The sequence below is a fragment of the Diospyros lotus genome, chromosome 1 (assembly GCF_014633365.1).
Source record: "Diospyros lotus cultivar Yz01 chromosome 1, ASM1463336v1, whole genome shotgun sequence".
Taxonomy (NCBI): domain Eukaryota; kingdom Viridiplantae; phylum Streptophyta; class Magnoliopsida; order Ericales; family Ebenaceae; genus Diospyros; species Diospyros lotus.
In genome coordinates, this window is record NC_068338.1 from 23,547,740 (window position 1) to 23,572,369 (window position 24,630).

At 37.5% G+C, this 24,630-nt stretch overlaps 1 protein-coding gene across 7 annotated transcripts in view; it reads left to right on the plus strand.

The window, feature by feature from the left end:
- LOC127795850 (xanthine dehydrogenase 1-like) overlaps nucleotides 1-24,630 on the plus strand; it is a 94,154-nt gene that overhangs the window by 6,575 nt on the left and 62,949 nt on the right. For 5 of the 7 annotated variants that reach the window (XM_052327789.1, XM_052327819.1, XM_052327810.1 and 2 more), the window contains 3 exons: nucleotides 8,705-8,804; nucleotides 10,748-10,856; nucleotides 16,292-17,800. In XM_052327789.1, the coding sequence (XP_052183749.1) occupies nucleotides 8,705-8,804; nucleotides 10,748-10,856; nucleotides 16,292-17,800 (1,718 nt within the window). Of the gene's footprint in view, nucleotides 1-8,704; nucleotides 8,805-10,707; nucleotides 10,857-16,291; nucleotides 17,801-24,630 lie in introns of those variants that run through there. The other 2 variants (XM_052327826.1, XM_052327835.1) reach the window with 2 other exon arrangements.

The window sequence follows — 24,630 nt, forward strand, 5'->3', positions numbered from 1 at the left end:
TTGTTGTTTTCTTCACAGTCTTTGCAGCCTTTTTCTTCTAGACCTATAACCCACGCGTGTAAGTTTTTAGCTCCTTTATCCCCTTCCTTGTGAAAGCATGTTGTATTTGCATCAACACTTATTCCTGTTTGGTTTATTTCTCTATTTCTCTTGTTGTAACATTTGTATTAGATTAGGTAAAATGTATCTTACTGTTTTTCTGCATATTTTTTTTGTTGTATGGTTAGATATAACTGATCTTCTAGAAGGTATGTTTCTAGAAGAAGTGCCAGCTGTATGTTTTTCTGTTAGGCGGTTAGTTGGTTTTATTTTATCCCATGTATTCCGCCACCCTTATATCCTATAAATAGGGGTCGTGGATAGGTCAGAGTTAGAGAGAGAGTCTTAGTGTGCCAGAAATTGAGACGGTTTTGTTTCAACTTTCTGTCTTGAGTCGGGATTGAGTGCGAGAGGTTGGGAATAGCTAGTTATTAGCTTGGTTTCCCATTTTCCCTACAGCTTTCAGAGTATATGGGCGGGAGGGATTAAGTTCTCGTTGTAATCATCCTTTGTTGACTTCAAGATAGTGGATTTGATTGGCTTCTAAGCAGTCTGGATGTAGGTCTTGGATTTCAAGACCGAACCAGGATAATTCTTGCTGTTTTCTTCTGTGATTGTGTTGTTTCTTTTTGTGTTCTATAATATCAGTTCATCTTGAGTAAGTTAGGAAGCTATTTGGGTTGGGAGAATAGAGTAGTGTGCTGTGAGATACTCTAACATCTCTGTTGTTTGTATTAAGTCATTAATATGTGTAAGTGTTATACAAGTGTAAGAGGCGCTCACTGCTATATATATGTAGCAGTGCACTCTTTTGTTGTTTAATTTTTTACTCAATGAATTACGAAGCTAGTTCAGTCTCCAGAATTCTCTCTCTACTTCATTTGAGTTTTGCCCTAGGTTTTTCCTTATACCTTTACATGGTATCAGAGCCATAGACAAAAGTCATGGCGTCGAATCCTTCGCATAGTACCTCTTATTCTCTTCCTCCTCCTCAATCATCCTCCTCGCTTTCTACTGCCTCGTAATTTGATTTTGGTGCAATTGTGAAGGCTTTGAACTTTGCTCCGATTAAGCCCGATTCAGGAAATTATATTTTCTGGAAAGCTCTGGCTACCATTCGAGCATTTGATCTAGTTCCGTTCCTACAAAGATCATCTCCTCCTCCTAAATATGTTCTTGATCCAGAAAGTAGCAATGTTGAGGCTACGAGATTGAATGAGGAATATATGAATTGGCTAAGGTCAGATCAACTTCTTCTTGGCTGGCTATTTTCAACTATTGAACGAGAGGTGTTAGCTCAGGTAATTCAATGCGAATCGGCTGCTGAGGTATGATCTACACTAGAGAATTCATATTCTAGACAGACAATTGCAAAGTCATTTCAGTTAAAATAGCAATTGCGTTACATCAAGAAGTCTGATCTTTCTATTAATGACTATATACTGAAGATCAAGACAATAGGCCATTCTTTAGCAGCTATAGGCGAACCTTTGCCAGATAAAGAATTGTTGTTAGCGATCTTAAATGGCTTATGTCATGACTGTGGAACAGTTGTTGGCCTTATAACCTATTAAATGGACGAGATAGATTTAGAGAAGGTTTGATATCTTCTCCTAATGCATGAGCAGAGATTAGCCTCGCAAAATTTGCCACTATCATCTGCTGGTTTTGATTCCTCTATGTCTTCAATGTTTGTAAATGTGGCTTCATATTCATCTCAATCAGGGAATGGATTTGTCAATAATTCTAGAGGAGGTTACAACACTAGAGGAGGAAATTATGGTAATAGAGGAGGTTGAGGTAGAGGTAGGTCGTCTAGTGGAAAACGTATCTACTGTTAACTTTGTGGAAAACTAGGGCATTTTGTTGATAAATGTTATCATAGATTTGATAAAAACTTTTAGAGGAATTCTGGTCAGTCTTTTGAACGTGGTGGTTCAACTGGTCCTCATGCTTATTTAGCCTCTCATCGTGACTCTAACGAAGCCTGCATGATTGAAATAGGCTCTAATAATGGCTTTCCTTATGGACCTAATTCTCAACCACCAGAAACTTATTAGTCTTCCCATTTACATTTACCTGTTCCCTCTGATTCTTCCTAGTTTGTGGATTCAGGTGCCACAAATCTCTCCACTTCAAATCTAAACAATTTGTCTCTTCATTCTCCTTATTATGGTGGTGACAAAGTGACTATTGGTAACGGTAAGTCTTTACTTGTCACAAGTGTTGGTACTACTCAATTTTCTTCACATGTTTCATTACCTAATGTTCTTCATGTTCCTCAAATAAAGAATAACTTGATTAGTGTGTCTTAGTTAGCTCATGATAACAATGTTATAACTGAGTTTGACTCAAATTCTTGTGTGGTCAAGGACAAGGACTCCGAACTGGTGCTACTTCACAGTCACCTTAAGGATGGACTATACTAGCTAGATTTCGCATTTGTTCTTGTGCCAAGCAGCAATTTTGTCCGTCCTATTGTGCCTACCGATTTTATTCGTCTTAATACTTCTTTGAATGCTTGTAATAAACAGTTGAGATATGCGTGTAATAAACGACACTCATTTTGTCATGAGTTGTCTAATCCCTCTATCAATGTAATTCTTACAGATTCTTCAGTTTGTAAACAATGGCATGCACGTTTGGGACATCCATCTTCTCGTGTATTGTGACATATTATGAATAAACTTCAAGTTCCTTGTTCGTCTTCTATTCCGTTTTGTGACTCTTGTAAAATTGGAAAGTTATATCCACTTCCATTTAGTGATTGTGCTATTATAGCTACAAAACCGTTGGAACTTGTTTATTCAGACTTATGGGGACCTTCTCCGAGTTTGTCTATAGAGGGCTATAGATATTATATCATCTTTGTAGATGCTTATACTCGGTATACTTGGCTTTACCCCTTGAAACTTAAATCAGATGCTCTATCTACTTTTATTACTTTCCACAAGTTTGCTGAGCTTTAATACCATTCAAAACTCATAGCTTTACAAACTGATAATGGGGGGGGGGGGGGGGGGGGGGGGAGTTCAAAGCCTTTTTTCCATATCTTAGAAGCCATGGAATTCGACCACGGTTTTTATGTCCATATCCCCACCAGGAAAATGAAGTGGCTAGAAGAAAGCATCGGCATATTGCTGAAATGGGCTTAACTCTTTTAGCACACTCTCAAATGCCTCTTAAATTTTGCGTAGATGCCTTCCAAATTGCAGTTCATACCATTAACTTGTTGCTAGCTTCTTCTATTTGGTTGTGTACTCCGTTTGAACTACTGTATGGCAAAGCACCAAACTATTTTTTGTTGCAACCTTTTGGTTGTGCTTGTTTTCCCTTCCTAAGACCATATAACAAGCATAAATTTGATTTTCACTCCACGAAGCTTGTGTTTCTAGGGTACTGTCATTCTCAAGCTGAGTATAAGTGTCTGCATCCTTCTAGGAAAGTTTATGTTTCAAGGCATGTTTAGTTTAATCCAAATGAATTTCCTTTTCCATCATTGTTTAATCTCCCTAGTTCTTCTTCTTCTTCTTCACTTAATGGACTTGGATATTCTACTTCTTATTTTTAATCACTTCCTTCATGTTTTTCTTTTCCGAGAGTAGCACAGTCCTTACATCCTTCCTTATCACCTGTTGTTTCTAGTTCTAATGTTCACCATGCTTCTGATATTGAATCTATTGTAAGGGAACCTCGATCTGTTTCTTCTTATCCTTCACCCAATCCCAATCATACTTCTGTTTCTAAGTCTAAACCTGGTTTTGCACGCTCTGTTCATTCAATGGTAACAAGGTCTAAAGCTCAACAACTTGTCACCACCTCTCCTCATGCCTTAGTAAGTAGCCTAGAGCCTTGTTTAGTTCGTGAGGCTTTGGTAGATTCCTGATGGTTGCAGGCTATGTAGGAGGAATTCTCAGCTTTGCAGCGTAATAATACGTGGGATTTTGTTCCATTTTCTAGTGAGATGAATCTTATTGGAAGCAAATGGGTTTTTCGGGTGAAATACAAATCAGATGGTTCAGTCCTTAAATACAAAGCTCGCTTGGTGGCTAAAGGATTTTTACAAACACCCCGAGTTGATTATGGTGATACTTTTAGCCCTGTGGTGAAGGCTCCAACAATCAGGGTCCTATTCTCTTTAGCTGGTACTTTTGGTTGGGACATCCAACAAGTGGATGTTAATAACGCATTTCTGAATGGTGACTTAGATGAGGTTGTGTACATGACCCAACCAGAAGGATTTGTGAATTCTACATATTCTTCTCATGTGTGTAGACTGCGCAAATCGCTGTATGGTTTAAAACAAGCACTTCTTTAGCTGTACAATAGTGTATTAAAGATTTGGAGAGTGCTTTTGCACTAAAAACTCTAGGATCAGTTAATTATTTCCTAGGGTTTGAAGCTTTTAGAGATTCAAGTGGGATTTTTTTAACTCAATCTAAATATACCCTTGATCTGTTAAAAAAAGATGATATGACTGATTGTGAACCCTGTGCAACTCCTACCTCATCTGGTTTCTGTCTCACTGATGATGGTGAAGTCTTTCCTAATCCCTTATTATATCGAACTCTCATGGGTCTCTTCAATACCTAACCTACACGTGTCTGGATATAGCTTTTGTGGTAAATTGTTTAAATCAGTTTTTAACTGCTCCTGAGCTGCAACATTGGACTTCTTGTAAGAGATTACTCAAATACTTGAAAGGGACAGTAGGTTATGGTCTATTCTTTTCCCCATCTCCAGGCGATTTGGCAATTTCAGTATATGCAGATGCTGATCATGCAGGTTGCAAGATCACAAGAAGATCAACTAGTGGACTTTGTGTTTATCTTGGATCTAATTTGATTGTTTGGAGCTCCAGAAAACAATCTATTGTTGCTCGATCGGTTGGAGAGGCTGAATATAGGGCTATAGCTCAAGGTGTTACTAAGCTCCTTTGGTTGAAATCTCAGTTCACAGAGTTGGGGTATCCTTGTAGCATTTCTTCAAAGCCTATTGTATAGAGTGATAATTTGGCTGCTAAGAGTATGGCTGAAAATCCTGTTTTTCATGGTCGGACCAAGCACATTGAGCTTGATGTACATTTCATTCGAGAAAAGGTTGAAAAAGGAGAAATTGAAATCAGATATGTGCCCACAGAATATCAGGTTGCTGATATTCTAACTAAAGGATTATCAAAAAGTTGGTTTCAGTTTTTGTGTACCAAGCTTGGTCTACGGTTTTCTCCAGCTCACATAATTTCTTATGCCTTTATAAATGATCAACAGTCAGAAGAGCAAGAGAGTTCTAATTGAGGGGGAATGTGAAAGCATGTTGTATTTGCATTAGCACTTATTCCTGTTTGGTTTATTTCTCTATTTCTCTGTTGTGTTGTTTGTATTAAGTCATTAATGTGTGTAAGTGATAAGTGTAAGAGGCGCTCGCTGCTATATATATATGCAGCAGTGCACTCTTTTGTTGTTTAATTTTTTAGTCAATGAATTACGAAGCTAGTTCAGTCTCCAAAATTCTCTCTCTGCTTCATTTGAGTTTTGCCCTAGATTTTTCCTTATACCTTTACATTCCTGCCATCATATGCTGACCAGTTCCAAGGCCAAGTCCCTTGCAATTACATCACCTCATGCCTTATTGAGTTCTTTAGAACCTAGTTCAATTCGTGAGGCCTTCTTAGACTCACAATGGGTTAAGGCTATGGAAGAGGAGTTTGCTGCCTTGTAGCATAATCACACTTGGGATTTAGTTCTCTTTTCTAAGGATGTGAATGTAATTGGCTGCAAGTGGGTGTTTTGGATCAAATATAATTCTATGCTTAAGTATAAGGCTCATTTAGTAGCCAAGGGGTTTCTTCAAACTCCGGGTATTAACTATGCCTAGACATTCAACCCTGTTGTTAAAGCTCCCACTATTCGAGTTTTGTTCTCATTTGTGGTTACTTTTGGTTGGGGCATCCAACAAGTGGATATAAATAATGCTTTTCTAAACGGTGAGCTTAATGAGGAAGTGTTTATGTCTTAGCCAAAGGTTTTGTTGATTCTCAATTTCCTAACCGTGTTTGCAAATTGTAGAAGTCTCTTTATGAGCTAAATAGGCTCCTAGAGCTTGGTACACTAAGTTGTGAGCTGCTTTATAGTCTTGGGGATTTACTAGGGCAGTGTCTGATGCCTCTTTATTTGTCAAGAGAACTTCTCAGTTTGTGCTGTTTCTCTTGGTGTATGTAGATGACATCTTAATCACTGGATCGCATACCAAAACACTTAGAGCTTGTATTTAGGATTTGGAAACTCACTTTGCTCTAAAGATTCTTGGATCTATTAGTTATTTTCTTGGCTTTGAGGCATATAGAGATCATAGTGGCATCTACCTTACTCAATCAAAATATACGTTAGATCTCTTGAAGAAGGCAGTTATGTTGGACTGTAAATCGTGTGCCACTCCAGTAAATACAGCTGAATCTTTAACAAATGAGGGTGATTCTTTCTCTGATCCATCTCTATTTCGGATTGTGATTGGTTCTTTGCAGTATCTAACCTACACTAGACTAGACATTGCATTTGCGGTTAATAAGTTCAGTCAGTTCCTATCTGCCCCCAAGCAGTAGCATTGGTTGGCTTGTAAAAGACTTCTTAGGTACCTCAAGGGTACTATTGGTTTGGGCTTGTTATTTTCTCTTACATGTACAGATATGCTCCTAGTTGTATATATTGATGCTGATCACGCTGGTTGCAAGGTAACTAGGCATTCAACAAGTGGATTGTGTGTATTTCTTGGACATAATTTGATAGTTTGGAGCTCTTGAAAGCAATTAGTTGTAGCAAGGTCTGTTGGGGAAGCTGAATACAGGGCTATTGCCCAAGGTGTAACTGAAATTATGTGGCTTAAATCTTTGTTTTCAGACCTAGGGTATCTGTGTGTTCATACCCCTGTTGTATGGAGCGACAATCTAGTTGCTAAAAGTATTGTTGAAAATCTAGTGTTTCATTCTCACACTAAACATATTGAGATTGATGTTCATTTTGTGCGAGAAAAGGTGGAGAATGGTGAAGTTGAAATATGCTATGTTCCTACTGCCTATCAGATAGCTGATGTTTTCACTAAAGGATTGTCAAGGAGTAGATTTCAGCTTCTGTGTGACAAACTAAGTCTTAAGTTGTCAAATGTTCAAAAGGCTGCCTTTCAAGGAGTTTCAGATAAGCAAGCATCCAAGAGGAAGTCTGGTCTGAGGGGGAATGTAGAACGAAGTATTTTCTTATTCGCTCATATTCAAGTTACTTTGTTAATTTAGTTGATAGTTGATGTTGCTATAACACTGTTTGTATTTTACTCTATGTATTGGCGGTGTGTGTTAAGGCAGTTGTCTTGCTGAGTATAAATATAAACTTAGCAGAGTTATTGATGTACTTTTGATTCATTTCATTTCATCTGAGTTTAATTCAGTGAATTACGGGAGCTTTCTTCTCTCTCGATTGTGCCCTAGCCTGCTAAATCGTTTGCCCTAGCATACTGTTTCACTTAAAACTCAACATATCAATGAACAATTTCGAAAGGCTATTCCATTACTCCAAAAGTTGAAATGTCCTTTACATTACGTTGACAAGTATTATGTGTATATAGATATCCAAAAATGGACATATGACCTTCTTTAAGCATCCATGCCACTTAGATTCCCTCTAGGCCTTGTATTAAGTTTCAAAGCACCCCAATTTGGTCAGTTTTATATTGCAATATCCTCTATGTACCCACTGAGGCATAATCTGTAAATGTTTTGAAGAAAGGGCACCGGTTCATTCATGTTCTGACATTGGATGTCTAGCCTAAAATGAATATTAAAAAAATGGTTGCTGACCATCAAAACTTCTATCTCCACATCAATTTGGAATCATAGAACTAATCATTCTTGACCATCAAAATAATTACTTGAAGTTTTTGTCATTTAATACTGAATCCTTGTGCTTTTCTCAATTTTTTTAGGTACTTTAATAATAATTGATCAATGAGAATTGTACCTTCTATATTTAATATGACAGTGATGTGGACTAGTTGTTTTAGGTCAATTCACTTGGAACATGTGAGAATATTTTTTTGTTGTCTTTTCAGAAAAGTAGATCTTGGTATTTTATTTTTCAGCAAAGATAATTTTTTCTGATATTTTGTACCTTTTCTTTGAAAAATTGTTATTCCTTCACCTACTCTGTGTTATGCTGATCTAATTCTGTTAAAGCCCAGGCTTTACTTATTTAGCCCAAGGGGTGTAATGGATTAGATCTAAATTGAGGATCTATTTGCATGAAGTGGTTTCCTTCTGAGTTTTTACAAGAACCAAGCAACATATGCTTGTAGGAACTCGTGAAGTTTGTGATTTGTTATCCAGTTCAGTAGGCTTCTTTAGGGATGATATCTTCAATTGTTACATGAGGTTAAATTCTGGGCTCATTATTATTATTTTTCACTATATTTGGTTGTCTATGTTATAAGGGCCTTATCGAGGCCATAGATAGAAATGTTTGGCGAGTGAGAATTCATGTAGCTGACCCCACATAGTGGGATTAAAGTTTGATACATTGTTGTATTTGGTTTTCTGTTTCTTTTGTTATTGATGGTTTATGTAGCCTATGGACTTCTACTTTGGAGTGTGATATGACTATGTTTCTCCTCTTTGGTGATAAAGATATAGGTCTGACAGGGACGAAGCTAGGTTGTGGCGAAGGTGGTTGCGGGGCCTGTACTGTGATGGTTTCTTTTTTCGATCAAAACTTGAAGAAGTGTGCGTAAGTTTCTTTCTGTCTGGTCTCTCATTTAGTTCCATGGACCATCATATTCTTTCTTGAAGACATTGTTGTTTATAATTTGTTTTTGGACATTGGAGGATTTGAATTTGCTATCTGACAGAATGTGTTGCAAAGATTTTTTCTTTCTGTCTGGTCTCTCATTTAGTTCCATGGACCATCATATTCTTTCTTGGAGATATTGTTGTTTATAATTTGTTTTTGGACATTGGAGAACTTGAATTTGCTGTCTGACAGAATGTGTTGCAAAGATTTGTTTCTTGTTTTTGGCTGGAATTGGCATCTTGGTGTGTTTTAGTAGTACTTTGTCATTAGTGAATCATTATTGAAATCCAATACAAAATCCAAGGCTCAAAGCCAATGAGTTCTATTGCCTCCTTGTTTGACAAGCATATGCATATATATATATATATTCATGTGTATATATAAAGAGATAACTACATTAAATGCCTCTGGGTACTTACTATACTTTGTTTGACAAGCATATGCATATCTATTCATGTGTATATATAAAGAGGGAACTGCATTAAGTGCCTCTGGGTACTTACTATACTGATTCAAATAAATGAAACCTCAAATCTCCTATAGGGATAGTTAACGAATGCTATTTTGGGAAGAGTGATAATTCCTTAATATACTGTTACCATATAACTGCTGGAAAAGTGCACTAGCAATGTTTGTTGCTAGCTTAATGGCTCTTATTCAAAACTGTCCCACAGATCACAGTTATAAACAACTTACTGGTGCTACTAGAGACTATTCATGGTGCTTAAGGTTATACATCAAATACAGAAGACATATTGCTGACTTTGCAACTGGTAAAGGCTTGGTTTCAATGGTCATGGGCTGCTGGAATCTCTGGATATAGATAACTCATAGCATGCGACAAGGCTTTATTCTGTTCCATGCGCTAAAATCCTTAGTTTCACATCCCTTGTTTCATTTATCTTGGCTGGGTAAAACTAGCAATTCTATATTGCAACTAGCATAAAGGCTAAAGGCCAGGGGAAGAGGCCAATATAAATAGGTTTGGATACACTAGTAAACATGAGGAGAAGGAAAACTGGTGTCCGATATGTACTGAAGGAATCATTGCTACAGGACCAAAGGAATCATTGCTTAAATTGATAATCTTCACTTCTTCAAACTCAACCCCTCATTGTAGTGATGGAGTTTGCAAATGCTGTCGGCTGCTGGAGCCCTCCTACTTGGAATGGGATGCTGAAGGTGGTTACTTGAAGCTCTTATTGCTAAAATTAGCTTAGATTTAAATGGATTTAACTTTGTTTATGTTTTCTGTAGAGCTATCAAATATCAAAATTGAACACATGGGACTCAATTTAAAATCCATGAGACTGTGACCTATATAACAACCCATGGTTGGTGAGTAAAGAAAATTAATGAAACAAGAAAGGAACCTATACAAAGAGAAATCAATACCAAAAATGAATCAGGATGTGTTTCTCATAATTATGTTTAACTGGATCAAGATATGATTACAAAAGGTCTTAAGCATGATGTCCTGTATCACATTTTTCTATCATGTCATATGCTTTGCATTACGGTATCTTTAGTTTTTGGTGTTCAAATTCTGACCATCTTTTGACTTCCAAGCTTCAGTCAATCTGAAAAATATTTTGAAGCTTCTTAGCACTCATACAAGTTTGCTTCTATTTTACTGTATGATCTCTATTGTATATTTCTTTTTGAGGACCAAAGTGATTGGTTATTGCATGACTATGTATGTTTTCCCCTTTACTTAATACTATGGTGCATAGCTTTGTTCTTAACATATCTTAATTCTTATTAAAAAAATTTAAATAAAGATGACATGATGTCAAAATAACTTAGTGACCTTCCTTCTTTTGTTGCTGGATAAGCACAGATTGAACTACTTAAATTATCTCAATTTGGATACTTCTTAGGCATTATGCTATCAATGCATGCTTGGCTCCTTTATATTCTGTGGAAGGGTCACATATAATTACAGTTGAAGGAGTTGGGAACCATAGGCATGGCTTACATCCAGTTCAGGTACTTCATTATGACATATCAAACTTTTTTTTATAGTAGTTTGCTTCTTTTCTATTGTCATTTCTGTTTTTTGATTACCAACATGTTTTTGTGACAGTGGTCATTCTCATTTTTTAAGGTAAAATACACTGTGTACCCCTGAGGTTTGGTATAAAAACAGGGAATACCCCTTACATTTCAGAAATTACATTAAATTTTCCTACTGTTCAAAAGTATATCAGATTGCCCCATGCTATTGGATAGCCATTAGTGAGATGCCATGGAAAATGACGAGTTCTCCTATTTTTTTGAATAAACTAGCCAACATGCCCTCCAAAATCCCTAAACCCACATACGTGATCCATCCATGGTGAAGAAGAAGAAGAACCAACAAAAAAATGGGAGGGGCTGAAAAATTTTAGAGGTGATTCACTAATGTGTGAAGAATGTAGGAGGAAAATGTGAGGAATTTGAAACCATAATAATTTTTTTCCTTGTGGATGATGAAAGAAGCTATCCAAGGAAAGATTTCTGAAACGTGGAATATATCCTAGTTTTTCCAGTGGGTTCTTTTTGCATATTTGAGAAATCAAGGGGGGTACCTCATGGCATATTTGAAAAATCATAGGGAAACCCTATGTAAGTGTATGAAATGCTGGGTATCCCGTTGAACATAAATTCACAAATTTTAAACTCTAATTTCTGAAACCCTAAATTGTGTTAAAAATGTGTTTACAGTTAGGGGATTTTGAGAACTGTAAAAAGGTTTTGAAATTTGGGCTTGCAATTACAAAATTAGGGTTTCAATTAGCGTTTCTGAAAGTAGGGTTTCAATTTTGGGGATTTTTGTTACACTGGGCATCCATGATATTTTATGTACTTACATGGGGTACCCCTGTGATTTCTCAAATATTCGATGTGATACCCTTCTGATTTTTCAGATATGCAAAAAAGAACCATCTGAAAAAGAAAGACTATTTCCACATCTCAGAAATCATTGTGTGTTGCGTGACCCAACCTTTGTTATTGATTTCAGGCTGTTGGGTTTCTAGGTTCCCCTGACAATATACATTTATATATATTTTTATAGAATTCATATATAAAAGAGAGTTGATATATGAGATATAAAGGGGAAGTGGTATAAATAGAGAGATTGGTGTATATGTGTATAGAATTTAATATTTTATGGACAAAAATTTGTAATTATGATGGTCCCTTAACGCCTGCTTGATGCAGGGGAGTTCAGAATAATTTCCAAAATGTGGTGTTACATACTGTAATTTAGCAAAATCTCAGGGGTTCAGAGTGTAATGTACTCTTTTTGCTGCTGTCACCATGTTATGTAATTTAGATTAATGTATCATCCCTTTATGGTATGTGATTATGTGGAACACTCCTTGAGTTATCCTGGGATCACCATATTTATTTTATTCCTGAGTTGAAGTCCTAGTTATACTAGTTCTCTAATTGTATAGGGCCATGTAATTTTTCTGAATGAAAGAGCTCATAGTTGGAGAATTGTGAAGTTTTAGAGCTTTTTGAAAATTTGTTCTGCAACGATGATGGAAATCAGTGTGATACCTGCATCCTATTCGGAATGATCATATTTGTTAGCTTCGTTTTATGAATCTTTCAAACTCTTATGCAAGCTATACTACATACACAACCTTTTTTCTATGTTGAACATTAAATGACACCTTTAGACTACAAATGCAAAGGTCTATTTCATGGTTATTGTTCTTAGTAGCCAGAACAGTCCCCAACATAATCTTCAGTCTCGTCTTTCATTTTCCATTTTCCTAACTTGCTTTTGCTGCTTATTTAAGCTGGAACTGCACATTTTCTTTTAAAGTTTTGCACATTGTCACTGCCAAAAGTGGGGGCCCCAACCATTGGTGCCCCTAATAGGATTGTGGGTCAGCTCAACTAATATGAAACCATAACTGATATGCATGATACATTAATAAATAAAGTGGCTGAGTGTGACATTGAATTACATCATATATTATTACTTTAAATAATGTGTTGCAGAATAATCTGAACAGATAAATAAATCCTCAACAGGAATCTGATTTAGATTATTCATGCCCACAATCGAATAGTTAATGAATAAATATACAATTGAGAATGAATAGTTTCCTAAAGTTAGTGTGTAATTGGTGACTAGATTTTGGAGCATGTCTATTTGGAGCAAGAAAAAGTTTGGTCACATCCTACCATGTTCAGCTGCAACTGATAAGATTGATCAACCCTAAGTCAAGTCTGAAAAAGATTTTGTTAAATTGTTAACTACCATCTTTATCTAAAGTCTTCCACAAGTAGATAGAGGGTTAATTTATCTTTTATTTTATTATTTCTATTCTGAACACACCTCCTCATGTGTAGCTAGACTTCATTGCATAACTGGTTTGAACACATGCAACTAATGAAATATTTGGTAGCGGTGCACTTAGGATCTTTGCTTGCTCTGACACTGAATTAAATTGTTAATCGCCATCTCATGTAAAAGCTTAAGATGGTAGATAGAGGGATATAGCAAGCAGATTGCATGTATTATGATGCAAGGAAAAAGGAGTTTCTTTTTTTTTTTTTTTTTGCCTTTTTTTGGGGCAAAACTAAACCCCTTCCATTAAATTTTTTCCTAAATAAAGCTCCCTTAAGATTATATTTTAACAAAATAAAGTTCTACCTGCTATGTGAGTAGCCATGTTATGAAGTTGAGTAGGCGAAAGGAGAATTGCTGTGGTTCCTCAATGGAACTTTTGGTGTGGCCAACAGTTTCCCTTTGGAACATCTTTATGTGTTACTTGCACTCTTCATGAGTCTTTATATAAATTAGCATGTCATTGATAAATACAACAACAAATTGATCCAAAGAGGGTTTAGTCCTTTTTATTAGATTCATAAATGTCTTCAGAGCATTCTTGAGGCCAAGAACATCACTAAAATTAACTTGCTCTGGTACCATGTTGATTGTTGTGATAATTAGGGTTTATATGAAGGTAAAATGAGAGTGAGATATTAGGCAGAGATTGAACTTAGATATAGGGTTTTAAGAAAGATGGACACACTTTTAAGCTTTTGTCAATCTAGATGTTGTTTTGGACACTTAACTCATGGGATCATCTGATACATCTTCAAATATATCCCATTTGTTTTTGAAGAATTTCTCGTAATTCTTCTATATTTTCAGAATGAAGTTACAGCCCTATTTAAGGTGAATCTTAACACCTACATAACGAAACTAGCAATCATTCTACATAAGGAAACTAACAATCAACCTACTAAGGAAACTAGTTACAAGGGGAAATCTGTACAATTGGAAACTACCTAATATAGATAAAATATCTATACATTACATGTCTATGGATTCCATATCTCCTTTAATTTAGTTAGCCTCTTTCAACACTCCCCCTTAAGCTGGTGAGTGGATATTTTCCATTCCTAGCTTGCTAGCAATCTCTTGAAACCTTGAAGAAGGAAACCCTTTGGTTAAAACATCAGCTAACTGGTTTCCTGATGTCACACGAGGGATTTTAATAAGTCCATTGTCAATCTTCTCTTTGATGAAATGTATGTCCACTTCCACATGCTTCATTCAATAATGTTGAACCGGATTGTATGCTATATTGATAGCTAATTTGTTATCGTAGTATAATTTCATTGATCCACTTCCTTAAATCATCAAATCTTTTAGAATTATTTTGATCCAAAGGAGTTCACAAACACTAGGAGCCATGGCATGAAATTCTACTTCTGCACTCGATCTGGCTACTAAATTATGTTTCTTGCTCCTTCAAGTAACCAAATTTCCTCATAAGAAAGTGCAATAACCTGTAGTTGCCCTTCTATTTGTAAGAGATTTTGCATAATCAGCATTCGTGTATGCAACTACTATCATATCACTTCCCTTTTTGAACAAAAATCCTTTTCTTGGAGTAGCTTTAAGTACTTGAGAATTCTCTAAATTGCCTGTAGATGTTTTTCCTTAGCATCATGCATGAACTGACAAACTACTCCCATTGCATAAGTGATGTCAAGTCTGGTGTGGGAGAGATAAATCAATCTTCCTACCAATCTCTGATATCGTCCTTTATCAACAATTATTCCCTCCTTGCTTTCTTGGCTCATTATATGATTTGGATCAATAGGAGTACTCATTGGTTTTCACCCAAGGGTACCTGTTTCCGTGAGTAGATCAAGGATATACTTTCGTTCAGATATAAATATCCCTTGTTTGGAATATGCTACTTCAATCTCGAGGAAGTATTTTAGTTTCCCTAGCTCTTTCATCTCAAATTCTTGAGCCAATTGTGTTCTTAGCCTGAGTTTTTCTTCCTCATCACTTCCGATAACTAAATATCATCTACATATACTAGTAGGATTGTAATTTTCCGTTACCAGAATGTTTCACAAATAGAGTATGGTCACCATGACTCTACTTATACCCAAACTTCATCATAGCCTTAGTGAATTTTCCAAACCAAGCTCGTGAAGACTGTTTTAGTCCACACAAGGCTTTCTTTAGTCTGCACACTTTATTAGGGTCATACTTATCGTCTAAACCTGGTGGTGGTTCCTTGTACACTTCTTCTAAATCTCCATGGAGAAAGGCATTCTTTGCATCATATTGCTGGATTTCCCATCCAAAATGAACTGCTATAGATAATAGATCCTTACTGTGTTCTTCTTTACCATTGGTGTAAAAGTTTCTTGGTAATCCATTCCATGGGTCTGTGTGTAGCCTTTTGTAACTAAGAAAAAACGTTGGGTAGCTTATAAGCTACATAACCAGCTTATAAATGGTCAAACCGCTTAGCCAAACAGGCCCTTAAACAAATTTTACACATTATAAGTTAAAAAAAGTTAACACTAGAGTAAAAAATAAAAGATGAATGTATGTTTATCTGTTAATCCTTCTTCTGGACTTTCTAATTTCAAGAACTTTCTAGCACAAAATCCCAACTTGTTTTTGAATCAAGTTTTCTAAAAAGTATTATAATGTAAAATTAAAGAAATAGCTTTGTTTTCTTTTCATGCACACATGTAAGCAATATATTTATCTATTGATGTATCCTGCCATGTTGTGTCTAACTTTCTGGGTATTGCTGTACTGGAGTATTTGAATTGAAATTGGTGTCCATATCTATGCTTCTTAGTCAGGGTACATATTACCTTATTACATAATTCCAACATATATATATATATATATATATGTATGTATGCATATGAATAAGCAACGGTAAGAAAACCTCAATATATCCCTATATGGTATAGTTACAATACTGCTGTTAAAAACTTATCAGATTAATGTTATCAGATTCTTCTTCTTGAAATTTGTCAGAAGACATATGTCACTCATCAATTATGTTTTATATAACATTACATGTTTTGCTGAGGAAGTTGTCAGATTATAATGTTTTCAACTGTATATGCATTTTCCGAATATTATGCAGGAAACTTTAGCACAATCTCATGGCTCACAGTGTGGATTTTGTACTCCTGGTTTTATTATGTCAATGTATGCACTGCTAAGGTCCAGTCAAAAACCACCTACCTTAGAGCAGATTGAAGAAAGCCTTGCAGGAAACTTGTGCCGATGCACTGGTTACAGATCAATTGCTGATGCATTTCGAGTCTTTGCTAAAACAGATGATATACCATACACTGATGCATCTCTAAATAGCAATCGAAGCGGTGAGTTTGTTTGCCCTTCAACTGGTAAACCATGCTCATGTGGCGTGGAACCTGTTCGCAAAGAAAATGCTGTTGAACAAAAAAGAGTATGCAATTACAGGTATGAGTCTATCTCATACAGCGAGATTGATGGAAGAACATACACAGATAAAGAGTTCATTTTTCCTCCTGAGCTGCTGTTGAGGAAATTGACATATCTAAATTTGAGTGGATCTGATGGGCTCAAGTGGTATCGACCTTTGCGACTTCAACAGGTTTTAGATTTAAAAGCAAAGTACCCTGATGCAAAGTTGGTAGTAGGTAATACTGAGATAGGAATTGAAATGAGGTTAAAAGGACTTCAATATCAAGTCTTGATCTGTGTGGCTCATGTGCCTGAACTAAATAAATTGAGTGTGAAGGATGATGGTTTGGAGATAGGTGCTGCAGTAAGATTATCTGAACTTCTTAAAGTCTTTAGAGAGGTAGCCAAAGAACAACCTGCACATAAGACTTCTTCCTGCAAGGCCTTCATTGAGCAGATCAAATGGTTTGCTGGTACACAGATAAAAAATGTTGCATCCGTTGGTGGGAACATCTGTACAGCCAGTCCAATTTCAGACTTGAACCCTCTGTGGATGGCTACAGGAGCAAAATTTCAAATTATTGATTGCAAAGGAAACATGAGAACAACTGTTGCAGAAAATTTCTTCCTTGGTTATCGTAAAGTCAATCTGGCATCTAATGAAATTTTACTCTCAGTTCTTTTACCCTGGACAAGGCCATTCGAATTTGTGAAAGAATTTAAGCAGGCTCATCGAAGGGATGATGATATAGCTATAGTAAATGCTGGAATCCGTGTTTGTCTTGAAGAAAAGTATAAAGAATGGGTGGTTTCAGATGCATCAATTGTGTATGGTGGTGTTGCTCCTCTTTCTCTTTCTGCTGTAAGAACAAAGAATTTTATTCTTTCCAAGACTTGGAACAATGAACTTTTAAATGGTGCTTTGGAAGTATTGGAAAAAGACATTTTACTTAAGGATGATGCGCCTGGCGGCATGGTGGAGTTTAGGAGATCATTAACTAAAAGTTTTTTCTTCAAATTTTTCCTCTGGGTTTCTCATCAAATGGAAGGGAAGTTATCCTTAACAGAGCCTGTCCCTTTGTCTCATCTGTCAGCTGTGCAATCTTTTCAGCGACCATGTGTTGTGGGAACCCAGGACTATGAAATTGTAAAACTAGGCACAGCTGTGGGTTCTCCGGAGGTTCATCTGTCATCAAGACTTCAGGTATGGACTTTCAGAAAGCTCTCTCTCTCTCTCTCATTCTCATACCATTATATCCAATCTGGCATAGTGGACAGCAGTGTATTTGCTTTAGTATTTGTAGTAGGTTTCAAATGAAAATAAATCATATTTTACCTGTTGGTTTGGTCCCCCCGTTTTTCTTTTTCTCTTCCTGTCTGTCTTCTTCTTCTTCTTCATTTTTTTCTTCTTTCTGTCTTCTTCTTCTTCTTCATCTTACTTATGAAAACTTTAGTGATGGAGACTATAATCTGTTTAAAGTTAGCTTTTGTTCGTGGCAAGTTTTATTATTTATTTTTTTAGGGTTTTCTAACGCAACGGAGGAAGCGATTTAAACCAGTTTCATGTTGAAACTGGAGACGAAATCGAATTTAAGAGAAGAAATATGATATTATTCTAAAGCTACTTTCTAATACTTAGAACAAAAATATTTATAGGCTAACCTAAACCTTAATTCATGAGGAAAAGGAATTCCTAGCTGAATCAGGAAGAGAAAAACAGAAGTCAAATCCTAACTAAAGTAGAAAACTGATGCTGTGAAACAGATAGAAAAAAATTGGCTTAGAGTTGAAACAATTCAAACCAGTTAGGAAAACAAACCAGAGTTGAAGTTGATACAATCTCTAACTCTTTGAAAAATACTGGATTTTAATAACACACAAGTAATAATCTTTTTTTTTTTTTGATCGGTAAATAAAGTATGAATTGATCAAAAAAATGTACAATATACACTGTGCATACTTAGGCTATACAAAAGAGAGGGGACCAAACTATTGCCCCAAAGCACGAGATTCCAATTGAATTAAAACATTAGGATATAGAGAAAACATAACTCTGTATACATGTGTTTTAATTCTTCTAATAGTGTTGCTCGCAAGAGGCCTAAGTCCTTCAAAAATACTTTGGTTTCTAGCAGTCCATAGCTGATATATAGTGCAAGCTAAAGCAATTCTCTTAACTTTACTATGCCAAGAAGAACCCCAAGCTTCCTTCTTAATCCACTTCAGGGCACTGGAAACTGTAGACATAGCCCCAGTAATTCCCAGCCAACTTCTGATATGGCCCCAAAAAGATGAGCTCAAAGGGAATTGAAAGAAAATGTGCTAAGCAGACTCAGCCGAGGATCCACAAAGAGCACAGTTTCTGTTGATATCCATGAACAACAACTTATCCTTGGTAAGCAACTTAGACTTAGCATTCAACCAAATGATAAAGGCATGCTTAGGAGTAATACAAGAATGCCAAACATCTGAAGCCCAAATCTTTTTGGAACCTTTGGACCTGAAAGAAATCATAAGCCTTTGAAATGCATATGCTACCTCCTTGATCCCAGCTTGATAGCTTCTGACTGGCAGCAGGGACACTCCCCTCGAAAAGATGGATTGAGCCCCTGATGGCTAAAATTTTCTTGATCAGAGGGGAATCATCCTTCTTGGATGAGCATTCCCAAATCGAAATAGATCTCAGATATTCATGATTTACCCATAGAACCCATAGGGTGTCTTTCTTTTGCTGGATATTCTAGAGAGCCTTGGCCAAAAGAGCTGAATTCCAGCTTCTAATATCCTTAAAACCCAGTTCACCTTGGGCCACCAGGGAGTTGAGCTCTTAATTGATGAAAAAGTAGTTGAAACTACAACAATACAGCCTTATATAGGCTGCTGGAGATAGGAAAAATACAGTCTGTCATAGGGCTGTAACACAAGAAAATAAAGTTGTTATAGCTGGGCAGCCATCTTTGACAAAAGGGTAGGCTGCTGTAAATTGATACAGCTGGGCAGCCTTTTAAGACAAATGTTTAGGCAGCTGTAAATGTAAAAAAATTCTACAAAACACACCTAGAAACACAATTGAAATACAATTGGTTATATAGCTATAGTAGCAACTTGTAGGAAAGCTGGAAATGTGACTAAGAGGGATGAAAATATGAGCTGGATTGCTACTGTCCTACATCAGTCCCCTCCACTTGGAAAGAACTCATCCCCGAGTTAAATTGCCCCTTTGACTCCTCTGGGTAGAAAGTGTAGATGTTAGCCACATTAAAAGTCTTTGATATGCCCATAGAATTGGGGATGTCAATTACATAAGCATTATCGTTGATCTTCTGAAGAATTTTGTACGGGCTGATTTTCTTTGGTGTCAACTTACCATGACTTCCAGTCGGTTATCGTCCCTTGCGCAAATAGACCATCACATCATCACCTACTTTAAAAATCTTCTCCCGTCAGTGAGCATCAACATGTTCCTTATAAGTGCATTAGAAATCTCAATTTGCTCGTGTACTCTCTTTTGCACTATATGAATGTGATCTGTTAAGTGTTTAGTTGCAATTGAGTATCCTGAAATTTTAGGTAGGGGAACCAGGTCTAGCGTATGGCATGGAGCCTGACCATAAATGACCTCCAATGGGGATTTGCCTGTAGTACGACCCTGCATGTTGTTGTATGTAGACTCTACTTGTGATAAGAAGAAATCCCATTGTTTGGGACGATCACTGCAAAAGCTTTTGATTACATTGTCCAAGGATCGATTCACCACTTCAGTTTGTCTATCAGTCCGTGGAAGACATGTAGTGCTGTATTGCAGATCGATATCGAATCGTGCCATAAAGTCTTCCAAAAGTGATTGAGAAACTTCGTGTCCCGATCTGAGGTAATGGACTTTGGTATTCCATGCAAACGAACAACTTCTCTAAAGAAGAGGTTGGCTACATTGGTGGCATCAGCAGTCTTGCGACATGGAATGAAATGAGCCATTTTGCTTAATCAATTAACTACTATAAATACCAAATCTAGTTGTCTTTGCGTACGGGGTAACCTCAACACAAAATTTATTGATGTCTTCCCATGGGCCATCTGGTACTGGTAAAGATGTATACAACCCAGTGTTTTGCTGTTGTCCCTTCGATACTTGACAAACATGGCATTGTTGTACAATTCTCTCGACTTCTTTTTTTAGCTGTGGCCAATAATAACGAGCTTCGACTAGCGCAATGGTCTTATCTCGTCCAAAGTGTCCAGCTAGTCCACCACTGTTCAGTTCTCTAATTATCTTTTCCCTCAAGGAACAACACGGTATGTAGAGGCATGCCCCAAGGAATAGATATCCATCACAGTGTTCTGAAAGGCGGCCTAGGCGGTAGAGAGGCGCTAGGCGGCCCTTGGCCAGCTGTGAGTTCCTCCAAATCGGCCCCTTAGGCGCCGACCCAATTAATCGGGTTCGGGCGGCTCCTAGGCGGTTGATGCGGCCAAGGCGGCGAGGTGTTGCCTTGGCCGCTCAGACATGGTTTGGGCTCGAGACCTCTCACCTGACTCCATCAGTGATGATCGTCGCAGCCGTCGCCACCGCATTGGCTTGGGTTGCCCGACTCCATTGTCGCTGTCACCGCCGCCACCTCTGGATAGGGACTGGAACAGCCTTCGGACTTACCTGTGGTAACACAACGACGGTCCAATTGGCATTGGTAGGGGGCAACGATGTGATCAATGGAGGTAGACGGTCCGATTGGCAATGGCGGGGGGCAACAATGTGCTCGGAGGAGGTAGACGGTTTGATTGGCAATGGCGGGGGCAGTGATGTGCTCGAAGGAGGCAGGTTTGAGAGAGAGAGAGAGAGAGAGAGAGAGAGAGCACTGTGAATTTTTTTTTTTTTTGGGGGGGGGGGGGCGTGTGAATGCGCTGAAATTTGAGGGGGTGGGGGAAAGAAAGAATATATACTAAGAAAAAAATTTAAAAATTAAAAAATATTAAATTTTCTAGGCAACGCCTAGGCCCTGCCTAGGCGCTAGGCGGCAGCTTGTCGCCTGACTAGCGTTTAGCGCCTTTTAGAATACTGATCCATCATGCATAAGAAACTTACTAGGTTGGCCATTTTAGCATTGATTCCATCGTTCACCAAAATTAGGATCATTGGCATACAAATCTTTGAAAGTATCAAATCCTACAACTTCTGTATGCAAGGTACGAACACGAGCTACTCTTCGGCTGAGTGCATTTGCTACTTTATTCTGCTCCTCGGACTTGTGCTTCAAGGTGAATGTAAATTGTTGAAGAAAAGTAACCCACCTTGAATGCATCCGATTATGGCTTTGTTGGTTGTTGATGAACTTAAGAGCTTGATGATCAGAATACAACATAAACTCTCATTGTACCAAATAATGCTTCCAGTACTTGAGTGCTTGCACAATAGCATAGAATTCAAGCTCATAGGTAGACCAGTTTCTCCTAGCTTCACTTAGTTTCTCACTATAGAATGCTACTAGACTACCTTCCTGTGAAAGAACAACACCTATGCCCACAATAGACTTATGCCCATAATAGAAGCGTTTGTGTGCACTTTAAAAAGTTTCTCAAAACTTGGTAAGGTTAAGACTGGAGCATTGGTCAGCTTCTCTTTAATCAATTGAAAGCTCTTTTTTGCTGCTTTAGTCCACACAAATGGCCCTTTAAGCAATTAGTTGTGGGACTTGCTAGACTACTGAAGTTACGTATGAAACTATAGAAATATTTTATTTATAGTGTGTATGTTATGTATTTTCTTTTTTCTTTTTTTTATCCTTTCTTTTATGTTGTTCTCTTTCTCTATAAAACCAAAGGGGAATCTATGTATCAATTTAAGATTATAGAAAATAGAGAAATATTTTTCTCATCTCCCTTAGTTTTCATGGTATCAAAGCAAGGTTCCTAAAACGTGTTCTTTCTCCCAGCCTTCATTGCCGGCTAACCTGTCCTCATTTAATGAAGGGTTATTGGAGTAGTTCATTGCCAGGAAGTTGAGGTGAGCTATGAAAGAGACGACAAATTGAAAGAGTTATTGGAGTAGTTGATTCTAAGTCTCGAGGGAAAATCGGGGTATACATTGCATTAAGGGATATAGAGGTACAAAGGCAGAGTCATAATTAGGGAAAGCAAGGAATTGAGAAAGAAGATATTGAGTTCCCTTCATGAGTCTCTAGTGGGAGTGCACTTGGGAATTCAGAACACATATCATAAGTTGAAGCAAATTTTTTATTTACCCCACCTCAAACGATATGTGACCAAGTATGTGATGGCGTGTGACGTGTGTAGCAAATGCAAATATGAAACTGTGGCCCAACCAGGTTTATTACAGCCCTTACCCATACCTGCACAAACTTGGGAGAGCATAAGTATGGATTTCATTAAAGGTCTTCCTAAGTCAGAAGGGAGGGACTGATCTTAGTGGTGGTGGACCGGTTCACTAAGTATGCACATTTCATTGGCCTAACCCATCCCTACTCAGCCCAAGAAGTAGCTAGAGCATTCTTGGATCAGGTGATGAAACTGCATGGGATTCTCGAGTCGATAATCTCAAATAGGGATAAGATCTTTACAAGTTTGTTCCGGCAGAGCTAATGAAATCCCTAAGAGTGAAGCTTAAAATGTCTACAGCTTACCATCCTCAAACGGATGGCCAGATGGGAAGGGTTAATCAATGTGTGGAAGGCTATTTGAGGTGTTTGTGTTTCTTGCATCCTAAAGGGTGGCATAAGTGGATTTCCCTGGCACAATGGTGGTACAATACCAGCCACCATGCATCTATCGAAAGAACCCCTTTCGAAGCATTATTTGGATATCAACCTCCACTACTTCTAGCAGTGGGGGAGCACACCATGGTGGCCACTGTAGAGGCATACTTGAAGAAGAGACAAAGAGTTTTGCAACAGCTCAAAGAAGAGCTGACATTGGCTCAAAATCGTATGAAGCAGTACACTGATAAGAAGAGGAGCAAAAGGGAGTTCAATGTGGGAGAGAGAGTATACCTCAAACTCAGACCAACCCACCTTAAGGCTATTGCTAAGGGTTAGGTAAACAAACTAAGCCCTAGGTATTACGGGCCTTATGTGATTGAAGCTAAGGTGGGAAAGGTAGCATACTGACTACAGCTCCCTGAAGGATCTAGAATTCATCTAGTTTTCCACGTCTCTCTGCTCAAGAGATCAGTGGGAACACAACAAACATCCTCCAGTTTACCACAACTCTCTGTCAATACATATGTCACGGCGGTTCCCAATTCTATCCTAGACAGTTGAGTACTGTACAAGCACGGGGCCCTTATCATTCAGGTGTTAGTGAAATGGTCGAACCTATCCCTTGATAGCAGCACCTGAGAATATTTGCCTGACTTGCTAAGGCAATTCCCTCAAGCAACCAGCCTGCTTAGCATTCTTGAGGGCAAGAATTATCTCAAGCCGGGGGGGATTTGTCATGGTCCTAAGGTGTAGAAGTAGAAATACCGTGTAAAAGGGGGAGCATATACGTGCTGTAGTTGAGGGAAGCAACTAGTTAACTCTAGAAGAGGGTAACTATGTAAATAAGATGATTGACGGGAATGTAATTGCGAGATCCTATATAAAGGACCCAAGCACATGTAAGGAGGCATCCAGATATTGAATTGAATCATTCTCTTATTTCCCTCTCATTTCTCTCTCTCTCTCTCTCATTTTCTTCTCCACTCTCTCTCTGTTGTTTCATTCTCTTTCATTCTTTAGGGAATTCTAGAGAATTCTTGTCAGATCCTTTAAGATCTGACACCTAGCTTCTCCAATGATTTCTCATGATTATCAATTCAGCTGGAAATCTAGAAATCAAAGTTATCCTAATTTCTAACTAATTTGGAGCTTTAATTAGCATACTAGGATTCTCTACCATTATCTTTTGTTTAATTTGAAATTTTTGGGTGTTGCAAATAATATTCGTGTACCTCGTTAAAGTTCCTTATGTTTGCTGGGTTAAAGCATTCATAAACATGCATCCTGATTCTTTGGGTCAACTTCATTTAATTGAAACATGACCAGT